Source organism: Apostichopus japonicus, chromosome 16 (genome assembly GCF_037975245.1).
Source record: "Apostichopus japonicus isolate 1M-3 chromosome 16, ASM3797524v1, whole genome shotgun sequence".
Classification (NCBI taxonomy): domain Eukaryota; kingdom Metazoa; phylum Echinodermata; class Holothuroidea; order Aspidochirotida; family Stichopodidae; genus Apostichopus; species Apostichopus japonicus.
Window position 1 is genome coordinate 32,082,117 of NC_092576.1, and position 13,178 is coordinate 32,095,294.

Here is a 13,178-nt window from a genome sequence, read left to right on the forward strand (position 1 = left end):
TTAATGTTGGCACAAAGTATTCAGGTAAAGAATGAATCAATAAACTGGTAATTAACATTCATACTGTAATTAACATAAATACCATTAATGTTGAATATATCTGCCCAAAATAGTAGATGCCAAAGCAGGTGCATCCTTTATCTCTGCTTTGATGAAATATTGTTGGTCTACACTTAGTGTTAATACTTTAAACTGGTCTAGAATTCCTGAAGTTTAATCCTCTGTTAGGTCAATGACGTCAGTGATTAAGAATACCTCCTGTATGCAAGGATGGGAGCCTTTGTCAGCTAGATTTGACAGATTTGCTAGATATAGATGCAAGATCTGCTAGATATCAACTAGATCAATATATATCAAAAGCTGTTTAAAAAGTCAAAGCTAAACTCAGTTTCTCAAAGCCAGCTAGATTAGTAGATTTGCTAGATAATGATGCTAGATTTGCTAGAGAGTAACTAGATTTTGGTACATCCATATATTTCAGAAGCTGTTTAAAAGTCAAACCTAAACTCAATTTCTCAAAGCCAGCTAGATTTAACAGATTTGCTAAATATTGATGCTAGATTTGCTAGCTTAGCTAGATAACAGCTAGATTTTGGCACATATATTTCAGAAGCTGTTTAATAGTCAAACCTAAACTCAATTTCTCAAAGCCAGCTAGATTTAACAGATTTGCTAAATATTGATGCTAGATTTGCTAGCTTAGCTAGATAACAGCTAGATTTTGGCACATATATTTCAGAAGCTGTTTAAAAGTCAAACCTAACTCAATTTCTCACATGAAATTATCTCCATCATAGTTGATTAGCCTCTTAACAGTCCCAATACCAACTATTACTTGGCCTGTAAAACATTCTACCAGCCCCCCCCTTCCTCCCCTCCCACACTCACCCAACATAGCCCACTTCAATCATGTACAACCTGTACATGAATGCAGTGTACCTACACTGATTATAGCAGGTATGGTACAGTACTGTACAAGAGACTATAATTTAGTAAAAACACACTAAATGTGAGTTAGTTATTGCACTAAAAGCATCAGGAGTCTAATAGGTAAATAATATGCCTGCGAAGAACAAAGTGTCGATGTTATTCCTAAATAAATTCAACTTTGAAGTCGCATGTTGAAGTACAGTTTTACAGCTGAATAGTTCAAATAAGTGATATCATTTGAGAACAAGCAAAATATGAAATGCTTTGAGTTATTATCAAAGAGAATTAGGTTCACTCTTCTCAAATTATGCAAGACATAAATATAAAAAGAATTTCAACATAAAACTAAACACCTTGAAAAGAATGTGAAATTTCAAGCAGCAAACATCAACACAATTTTGATATCAGAAAAAACTTAATTCCAGTAACAAGACATTTCCAGAATTCCACTGGTCAAATGTTCTCTTAAAATAATAAAGATAAATTTGAAATGTTTAAAAAATTACCTATTAGGTTTAATAACTTTATGAAGGGTGTGGAGACAAACTTTTGGAACTGAGTGCCATAAGCTTTATTGCTAACATTCTGATTTCTTAGTTATTAGCAATAAATTAATTATTATAATTTAGTTGTTATTGATAAATCAGTTAATTAATTATTACTAGTATATATTTCTTAGTAAATACTACTTAATGGTTGGCATAATTACCAAAATCCATGGCAATCAACATGCAAACTGCTGTGTTAAAGGTATGTGGATTGCTATAAACAAGACAACAGTCCTAAAAATATACTGGTATACAAATTTCAGTAATCTGCAAAGCAAACACAAACAAGTAAACAAGTGCAGTTGTGCACTACATTCATCTCCAATAAAACAAGCAATCAAATTACTCTCGCTGAGGGGCTCTCCCTTTACAAGGTCATTAATTATCATAATATTAGCTGCTGAATACTTGCTTCTGTCTTTATAACACATCACACACCTATATATGATTATGTATAAACTGCTAACAGTTAACTATTGTTTATAGATTATATTAACAATATCATAGAAATATGAAAATAATCTGATCTGTTTTAATTAAATGAGAATATACTTCATAGAAATAATGGTGTGCTGTATGATTAATGTCTACCTTATTATACTGAAAATTGTGATTTTTTATAAATGCTGCCGCTTAACATACAGTAGGCGCAATCAATTCAGCCAACTTAACATACATCATGCACATCCAATGCAGTCAACTGGTACCTTAACATACAACAGGAACATTCAATGCAGTCAACTGGTACCTTAACATACAACAGGCACATTCAATGCAGCCAACTGGTAACTTTACATACAACAGACGCATTCAATGCAACCAACTGGTACCTTAACATACAACAGGAACATTCAATGCAGTCAACTGGTAACTTAACATACAACAGGCACATTCAATGCAGCCAACTGGTACCTTAACATACAACAGGAACATTCAAATGCAGTCAACTGGTAACTTAACATACAACAGGCACATTCAATGCAGCCAACTGGTAACTTTACATACAACAGACGCATTCAATGCAACCAACTGGTACCTTAACATACAACAGGAACATTCAATGCAGCCAACTGGTAACTTAACATACAACAGACGCATTCAATGCAGCCAACTGGTAACTTAACATACAACAGACGCATTCAATGCAGCCAACTGGTAACTTAACATACAACAGACGCATTCAATGCAGCCAACTGGTAACTTAACACACAACAGACGCATTCAATGCAGCCAACTGGTAACTTAACACACAACAGACGCATTCAATGCAACCAACTGGTAACTTAACACACAACAGACACATTCGATGCAGCCAACTGGTAACTTAACACACAACAGACGCATTCAATGCAGCCAACTGGAAACTTAACACACAACAGACACATTCAATGCAGCCAACTGGTAACTTAACATACAACAGGAACATTCAAATGCAACCAACTGGTAACTTAACACACAACAGACACATTCAATGCAATCACTAAATTACAGGATGTAGATAACCTTCATCAAAGCGAACATGGTATAATAAATACTAGCTTCAGTTTTGAGCAAACCTTGACCTGTATGAGTTTGCAAACTCTTCTTGTATAAAGGTAAACCTGTGAATGAACTTGCAGTTACCCAATACACTCTATAGAGTACACTCACGTCAAAGGTAGGACAAATATATTTAAAGTTCTCAGATTGTAATAAAAAATTATAAAATATAAATCTAATTATGAACAGTTTGTGAAAAAGAATGAACATATGTAGAGATATATTTCAACGGTATCATCACATACACATTAGTGTATGCATAGAATACAGAAAAAAATATATATTTATAGGTATTATTTACTTCCTCCTGACGGCTTACAAGAAGGACAAAATTTACAGTCGAAAAATTGAGATGTTTGTTTTTAAGGATGACAACATCCAAAATATGAAATAAGACTCAAATTATTAAGTATCAATATAGTTTGTAAATAAGTTATACTTGTGAGTAGAAAGTGAGTAAAATTTGCATGTTAATACATGGCTACAAAATGCCGAATCATAGCATTCCAATGACCTAAAAATAAAAATATATAGGAATGTAAGGACCCTGATCAAATTTAAAACTACAATGAATTCCATGGATTCCAAGAACAGCTTTATTCTGTAAATAATGCCAGGAAAGGGAAAAGATACGTCTAGAAATAGTGGAATCCAATGAAATCTAAGTAACAATTACACTCTTGAACTATAAGGTGTTCACATACTGTACAGTACATGAATGTGCAGAAAGTATGTCAAATGTGACAAGATAGCAAGATGTAACAAGATTTACAACATAACTCTCGTATTCAGATGTGGACAGTAGACATTATTGTATGACGTGTGTTGAGACTTGAAATATTCAAACACTTGGAATAGGACTGAACAACCAGCAAAGTGAGAAAGCTCATATATCCTGAGAAAACATCAAATGTAGATTTTCTGATACCACAAATTACCGAACCAAAGCAAGCTAACATGGAAACTCTACACACGATTTGAAGGAGCAACATTAATTACTAGTATTAGTACTAGTATTAGGCTTGCCTAATACTAGTAACTGTGACATTTCAGTCAGTGTTCCATTAGTCATTAACTTTATTGCAAGTTAATGACTGAAATCATGATTAAACAGAACTCGAACCAGTGAGCTAAAGCCAGCACATTACAAGTTCCATCAAGTAAGCTATCCAGTGTTAATTTCTTTGCTGCCATGAAGTATCAGCCACTAATTTAAAACTAAACCAAATAGATCATTTCTGTACTGTATGTATTCAAAGAAACCGTTTACCATAAATTCAGTGTTATATCCAGTATGCTTAGAATCACCAAATCTAATCAAAAATATATCAATAAAATAGTACCAAGGAAATCGTACCAAGAATGCAAGATTTGGACAAATCAAACATATAGTCTTGTAGTGCAGTTTTTAATGTTTCATACACTATGTATGCTAAATGCAGTCTTCCATTGGAATTATACTGTCTGTAGTACATGTTAATAGTAAATTTATCCAAACTACAAACACCAAGTCTGTTATAGTTATCTGTGTGATACAAAGATGGTTCGTCTACGAGACGAATGATCTTGCAGAGGAAGGATACTCAATGAACCAAACAGCGAAACAGCTTAACCAACTGAACAGAAAAGCACAGACAATGTAAGTTACTGTTGTGGATGTCAGCTCCACAAGAATACCAAAGAATATTGACGCAAGTATCTCTGAGAGGATGAAACCACTGTCTAGGAGAGACAAATCTGTGCCTTTGCCATGGAGATGTGAATGTTCCGGTTTTAAGTCAGAGAGAAATATCTGCAAAAGAGAATAAAAGACAATTTAGTATTTGAACGTTTGATGATAACCTGAGGATAGTTGGACGTTTATCACATTAAACTATAGTTTAAACTTACAATGGTCCGCTGTTTGGTCAAAAAATGTTATTTGAATTGACAGATATTGGGTGCAGTTTGCAAGTTTTGGTAATAATAACTGAACTGACATCCGTAAAGGCAACCTACTCTAGGAGTCTGTGTGTGGGCTAGAGCTACTCTATGTGTCTGGATGTTTGGTTTTCTCAAATGAACCAACTTTCTTGAGATTTCAAATAAAGGTTTTCTCAAAGATTTAACCTCCGCTCTGAAATGAAGGCAAACAACACAAGAAGTTTCTGTTCAGTGAATTTGATGAAGGCAGACATTGCAATCATATTCAGCTGATTAATGTTTATGCTAGAATGGATCCAGTATAGACACTCTAGAGCACTATGGATACTACAGGTTGGTGTCCGGGAATAACTCCGGTTTACACTAGAAGGGATCCAGTATAGACACTCTAGAGCACTATGGATACTACAGGTTGGTGTCCGTAAATAATTCCGGTTTACACTAGAAGGGATCCAGTATAGACACTCTAGAACACTATGGATACTACAGGTTGGTGTCAGGGAATAATTCCGGTGAACACTAGAATGGATCCAGTATAGACACTCTAGAGCACTATGGATACTACAGGTTGGTGTCCGGGACTAACTCCAGTTCACACTAGAATGGATGCACTAGAGCACTATGGATACAGTACTAGAGGTTGGTGTCCGTAAAGAATTCCAGTTTACCCTAGAATGGATCCAGTATAGACACTCTAGAGCACTATGGATACTACAGGTTGGTATCCTGTGGTCCGCGGACCCCTAGGGATCCGTGAAATTTATTTCGGGTTCCGTGAGGGCAAAGGGGTCCGCAGGGGGTCCGTGAAAAAATAAGGGTCCGTGAAAAAAATAAGGGTCCGCGAAAGCCGAAGAGTTTCGTGAAAAATGGAATGAGAGATATAGTCGAAGGGAGAAGTATGTATACCTCTAGAAATCTATCGGTCACTGTGCAGGGGTCCTCCAAACATTTCAGTTTATCTGAAGGGGTCCCTGGATAGAAAAAGGTTGAGAACCTAGGCTCTAGAGCACTATGGATACTACAGGTTGGTGTCGGGGAATAACTCCGGTTTACACTAGAATGGATCCAGTATAGACACTGCTATGGATACTATAGGTTGGTGTCCGGGAATAATTCCGGTTTACACTAGAATGGATCCAGTATAGACACTCTAGAGCACTATGGATACTACAGGTTGGTGTCGGGGAATAATTCCGGTGTACACTAGAATGGATCCAGTATAGACACTCTAGAGCACTATACATACTACAGGTTGGTATCCGGGAATAACTCCGGTGTACACTAAAATGGATCCAGTATAGACACTGCTGTGGATACAACAAATTGGTGTCTGGGGATATCAAAAATGTGAATAGTAATATATGTTTTGATAAAATGAAGAGATCCAGTTAATATACCCTGGGTGTGATTCTTGTAGTTTGTCAGGTACCTTGAAGGACTTCTCATATCAAATTAAAGAAAAAGATGATTAGGCTAGGATTTTATTAAATGAAACTACAAGAATCCCTGTTTTCGTGGTAACAGCTGAGTAAAGTATAAGGCACAGTGGAGGTTATAGCAGTTCCCAGACCTGTGCCTGCGGCTAGAAGGATTGTGAATGAAATGTTCCTGACAAACAGCATCATGCCTGTCAGCAGAGTGAATACTAGCATTCCCAGCATAAACACCCATCGCTCTCCAACGCCACTCATTAACTGTTTCAAGAACAGAGAGGTGATTGCAGACACCACACTGTGCAGAAATAGACCCCAGCTACCCATACGTATGCCTGTAAAAGAAAACATGGACATTACCTAGGTGTTGCTTGTAGTATACAGAAACTCTTTGTTTACAGACAAATTTCATTCCTTTAGACATTTCATCATGTAATGAAACACTCTACAATGTTCCTAATAATCTGAAGGGGTGTTTACTTTTCAAAGATTTAGCAAATTCTTACAGAAGCATGCATAAACTTGGGGTTTGTAGTGGATTCACTCATTCAGGAGCTTCAGGTGAACATTTATTGTGCACTTAAGCTTTAGTAGTAACATATTCTAAGCATCCTGGTAACATTTGCATGTAATTCATATTTTATCACTTCTGAGATAACAACACACTTGGAGTTTTTCACCAAAAGTTAACTTCCAAATATTTCAAAACTTCTATGTATTTGTATCAGAATTAGACAAAGAGGTCACAGGCAAAAATTAAAAAAGAAACTGCCTGGATCCTGTCTGGTAAAGACTTTAAAATGTGCAAGAAAAGGCAACTGATAGCAACAGGAAAGATGTACTATGATTTATAATAACAAGAAACACAAATACGAAATGGAACTTATGATTTAACACCAAAAGTCAAGAATGTAAAGACATATGCAGCACTAGTAAATTGTATCAAACATAAATGGTTAATACATGTCTACTACACTACACTGTGTATTTTCAATTATTTGGTAAATTCTTAAGATTGTTTAACAGTATTGAATTGAATTGAATTTATTGACCAGTCGGAAAATCGGCTTACACAGGTCGTAAAAGAGTATCTGTAGCGGGCCCTAAGTGTACATGGTGGGCATAATCGCAGTTGTAAACGTGGTGCTCAAACAAGGGGTGTCTTGGGTCTTGCATGAATTGTTTCACTTTATTGCAGACCCTCTCATGGTACTACTGTAGCACTCTAACGAAGGTAATTAAGTGACCACCGATTACCCGCTAAGTACATTTGCATGTACAGTACATTCACTGCTTTAATATAACATTGAGAGTGTACTCACCTAAATCATACAAGTTCCTATCCATGGATCCTTCGTCTGCTTCAGGGTTTCCTTTATAGAGTGTCTCCCCGACATAGTCTGTAAAGTAAAGTCTAAAGCCAAGGACAGCCGTATTAGACAATAAGTTAGCTAGCCAAAGCTTCCTCAGGGCTCTTGGCATTGTTGTTAAACTAGCTAAAGTATCAGAGGTAGTTTTACCTATCCATCGGAAATAATATCTGACCAGTCTTGGACACAGGCACTTGAAAATACTGAATGGTAACATAAGTCTATGAAAGAAGTTGGCATGAGGCAAGATAGGTGTTGGATGGGCGGAGGAAGAAGGAGGAATAAAGATCCTAGAAGTATCACTAGATTTGGCTGGACTGACACCATTTTGAACAGGTAAGGGTGTGTTATGATTAGAAGTCCATTTTGTGAAAAAGTTTGATTTATTCCTGAAAACATCACTTTTTGTAGATGAAGAATTCCTGAGCTGGGGGTCATAGGCAATACTGAGTGAGATTCCAGAGGACAAGGTAAAAATAATACACAAAAGGACGAAAATACATTGTCTCTGGCCCCCTAGGAGAGAAGCGAGTGCGGTCTCATCCCAGTCAATTGAAAGCAACCAGTATCCAACACAGGCACCTACACTAAGAAGAAAGGTGAAGACAACAAATGATTTGTTATGGTGTTCATCACTTCGGCAGGGATCTGATAGCAACGACTCCATAGGGGTGAAGCTGAGCTGGGTCGATAGGTCAAAGGTAATGATGGCCACTGACAACATAATGAAGTTGGCACGAGCTGGTGACACAAAGTAAGCCACAGTTGATTCAGAGCTTAAGGGGAAGGCCAAACAGATCATGGATAAAATGCACAGAATTCCCATTCCAAACAGGAATGGTCTCCTCCTGCCATAACGGCTGGTACAATTATCACTCATGGTACCCATCAATGGGAGCAGAAAGAGTGCTATCATGGGTCCGATGGAGATAATCATACTCATACTGGTTTCCGATACTCCAGCCTCCAAGAGGAGGGGAGGCAGGTATCCAAATGCAGCGGATGAGCATAGTTCCACTCCGCATGTCATTAAGTTAATTAAAACCAAATATCGTAAGCTGAAGAGGTAACTATCTGGAGGGCGGTTCAGTTCTTCCAGTTCATCCATTACAAAATCAATATTTCTACTCAATCAGTTGCCATGGTAGCACCATTGCCTGAAATCCTCAGAGAAATAATAAAATACTAAACTGATTAATGTCCAGTAACTAATCTATGATAAAACAATCTTTGTTTACTTTGACCACCTAACCGTGAACCGTGATCATCATGTGTGTGACAACATCAAGTGCTTGAGTACGTAGTATAAACTGATCAGCAGTTATAACAAATCTCTAAAGAGGACAGCTGCATTCTCTCTTCCAAGAATGTTACTATTCTCAGACCATGGCTTGGTTTGATGGTTCTAGAATGCCTTCATTCTCCAGAGATTCTTGTCCCAAAATCTGTCGTTCAGTCTTCTTTAGTAATCTATCGTTAGAAGGACAGAAATTCATATTAAGACGTTGCCCACTATGAGCATATATACTGTATATATATTATATTCCACTTAACAACGGACATTTTTATGGGTACTGAATGATATTGTTTGGTGCTCAAAAACATGTTGCTAGTCAGCAAGCAATTATTTCAATACATAATTATCTAGTCAAACTTGCAGTTATTCCACTTCTTTTATTTTCTTTTCTTTTTTTCCCTCTTTAGATCTATTTCATTCTGAGTGGCTGTCTTAGTAACCAGTCATTAATCAAATGCTTGGTGTGTATGTTATAACTATCTGTTTTCAGTAAGCTGTCTTTTACTATTTACACTTGTAGACATGTTACTGTTCTTTCAATCAGTAATAAATAGATCCGCACAAAACTCAGCTTTAAAGAGACATTCCCGACAGCCAAAGGGATTGATACAGCACTCTATTTAAAAGCTTAGCACAACATATTAGCTCTTCAACTTTCACCTGAAATCTGGGTACAATAACTTGTTAAACTGTTCTTCTGTACAAGAGCCGTCACACACTTGCAATTGAACACCAGCTGTGCAGTCTCTAGTAGTCTGATACTCTAAAACTGAAACCAAAACATCAAACAGGAAATCTCTTTGCAGACTTTTCTTTCTATCCGTCAACTGCACAGCTGTGCACACTGCTATCAGAGAGTTAACTTTGCCAATTTTTAACGTTGACGTTTCAACTTGAAGGAAAAAGAGTTGCGAAAGAAAATTTTGCAGTTGTTTGCTGAAGTGGAAGTTCTTGCCAAGCAAGATCATCTTGGACTCGTCACACAACCAAACCAAAAATCTCAAGAAACCAAAATTGAGTGCCTGATAAGGTTTCCTATACTAACAAAAAGCATTTAAGCAACGTGTATACCAACACAGCATTTTGCATTCACCATAACATTTATCATTTTATCATCAAGAGATCCTCTGTAAACTCATCCTACATTGCCAGCTGCTTACTTGCATATAACATCTAGAGGGCAATCAATGGAATTACAGATCGCATCTCTTTCATGACTTTACTCTCTGAATCCTCATTTTGCTACATCATTTGTTCCAACATTTAGTTTGAACTTGAACAGACGTGCAGTGTTTGAGTTTGTGACACACTTTTTCTCACAATTTAGGTCAATTTTACCTTTGACCACAATTGGCCTTTAGGCTCCCCCAAGCCCCCCCCCCCCCCTCCTGCCATAAACACCTTTATCTGTCTCATCATTCTCTATGTATTGTGTGGTTTAATGCCTTTCCCTACATGTTGACTGGCAGACAATGCTTAACACCAACTTTTAGGTTTCTTACCTTCCACCTCTTGACCTTTTGCTTTGACATCATCAATCGATTGATGATCATTAGGCAAGAGTTTGCATGGTCAGGCAGCTACAGTACCCACCAAGTATGAACTTGATCTGACTTACGGTCTAGGAAGAGTTGGTGACAAGTTTTGACCCACTCACGCACACCAACACACATAATTCCTCACATTTCTGATGTGGGATGAAGTACAATATATCTCATCTTCCTATACATTACATGTAGGAAGATAACAAGGTAAATTTACAAATTTACAAATAACTCAAAAGTTCCCAAAGAGCAGAATAGCCATAACCAACTACAAGTTGCCTACAGTAGTTGGAATCAAAAAAACTTTTTTAATTCAGGACACATACTGTATAGTTCAACTTAGAATTCTTAGATCCTTATCCTAGGGTTAGAGCTTCTACCTGTCCATTTAGACAAACAATGGTCTGTATATTAGGATTTCTAGGTCATAGTGGGGTTGAAAACGTAACTTATGTGGCCCAGCAGCAATTTTCACACAAGCATTCATCAAAGTAACATGATTTTGTGAAGCTATCACATTAATGCATCAGTTTAGATGGACATTAATGAGTAGTTAAATAAAAATAGATTAGGAGATGCTGAGATATTGAATGAATGTTCTATGCACTTGTTCAGGTTGGTCAGATAAGCAACAAGTGAAGATGCTTACAAATAGTCAACCTTTGACAAAGCTTTGGAAAGATTGTCTCTTCAACAATAACAAACGAACAGCATCCTTTCTTAGGCCCAAGTTATTTGCTAATGTTAGACTTTCCTTACATGATGCACTCATAGTGCAGACCTGTCAACTCTCCCTGTTTTACCAAGAGTATCCCAGCTTCAAAAGCAATCTTAGGCTCACCTGACTTTAAGCACTCCTGGCAAAATTTGATTTCTCAAGAAATTTCAATCAGAAACGTTAGTGAGCAGATCTATGCGTGTGTATGATGGTATGCAGTAAATTTGAAACAGTAAGGGCATTAATGTTCTTTTAAAGGATAGCAGTGATGATGATCTCCTTGATTTTGCATAGCTGTTTAGTTCCATCAGGACTTCAGCCATTGTGATTTCATCGATAGTTTGACCAAATTGTGCCAGACATACAGTAGTTCTTAGGAATTATAAAAGTAAAGGTCCAAAATCAAACTACTCGATTCAATGGAAAATTTCCCCAACATCGAGCATGAAGTGAAGGTACAGTATAATGCTGCTAAATGGAAAAAATATCCATGAGAGTGTCTCCAAGAACAGAACTTCAGGATGTTTCTTAGTTTCACGGGGCAATTTTTTTTTTTTTTCGTGAAGGCTTTGTAGCTTACGGTTGTGACTGAACATGGATCTATTAGCTCACTAATAGATCCATGGACTGGAGCAGTTGTTACAATTTGACTTTCAATTAGGTAACTGCAGTATGTATCAATGTACAGTCGCTACATATATCTAACACAGTAGACTACACGAATTTAGGGGACAAATGAAGTTACTGTCCCTTACACCATTAATCCCCCCCCCCCCCCCATTATACTACTTTAGGCCCGACTAGTTTCACGCTTTTGTCCTTTGCCTAGCCTAGACAAGTCATGAATCTAGCGGCTTCACCGCTAGCCTATGTAAAATCTTTGCTAGGTACTATGCTTGACTAGTGTCAGTTAATAAGAATAAGGTTAGGTCTAAACGAATCGAATAATGTCAGTAAATTATTATAGGCCTGGCCTAGACCTGACTTAGGCTACCTTACCTTAGCTCCGCTTGTAAGTTGTTAGGCCTAACGTTTCAATAACCTAGCCTTATTCCTCTCAAATTCAATGTAAAAATACCGAAATTTCCAATCGCTGTTGAAGGATACCCAGTTATTCTTGGTAAGGGCTGGCTCGAATACACAGTACGACAATCCGGTACATCTTTGTGGTGGGTTTAGATTTTATGCAGGCTCAACGATGTTTACAGTTGCCGTGCAACGTTATGCATCCCGCAGCTGCCTGTACTATAGTCGCTGGAGACACGTATGCTGTACTAGCTTGACAACCGTGAACAGTACGAACGACTAAACTATTGACAAAGTAGGATGTTTGCACTGTGATGTGACCTCGGCTAAACTAGTATAAACTCAAAGTCACGGCTAACAGCGATTAAAGATTTTCATGGCAAACTGAACAGCCTAACTTACAGGCATTGAAGACACGCGTCAAAAAGTTAACTTTCTGTTGTTTGCAAGTGACGTTTTGTTCGTGACGCTACAAAATGCAGACATTAATGAAACGTGATAACTTTTGTCATCTTTGGCTGGACCTGGGGTGTCGTTTGTTTAATGTGCTGTGGGTATTGACCGTAGCTGTATGTACTGACTGTACACTAGTGTCTAATTACCGACGGTATCAAGCCTTGTGTGTATTTTCTGGGATCGATGGTAGTGTTTAACACTTCTGTTACACCTCATTCGAAACAAGGTCAAATTACCGGCATTAGTCGTTTCTTTTTGCGCGAGTCTTCGAACCCTTTAATAAGTAGTTACATGCGAGTATGACCTGGAAAAAAACGTGTGAGTGTGAAAGCCTTCAAAGGCTTGTAGGTCACTTCATTTTGCAATGTACGTCATCAGGTACTAATTAAAAATA

At 37.3% G+C, this 13,178-nt stretch overlaps 1 protein-coding gene across 1 annotated transcript; it reads right to left on the reverse strand.

Annotated features, from left to right (window-relative positions):
* Positions 1 to 4,435: 4,435 nt before the first annotated feature.
* LOC139982520 (solute carrier family 45 member 3-like) lies at positions 4,436 to 12,887 on the reverse strand. The gene is made up of 5 exons (XM_071995412.1): positions 12,381 to 12,887; positions 7,696 to 9,213; positions 6,439 to 6,708; positions 5,847 to 5,911; positions 4,436 to 4,809 (listed from the first exon to the last, which is right to left on the reverse strand). The coding sequence occupies exons 2-5, from the start codon at positions 8,849 to 8,851 to the stop codon at positions 4,567 to 4,569; spliced, it is 1,734 nt and encodes a 577-aa protein (XP_071851513.1). The 5' UTR covers positions 8,852 to 9,213; positions 12,381 to 12,887; the 3' UTR covers positions 4,436 to 4,566.
* Positions 12,888 to 13,178: the final 291 nt, after the last annotated feature.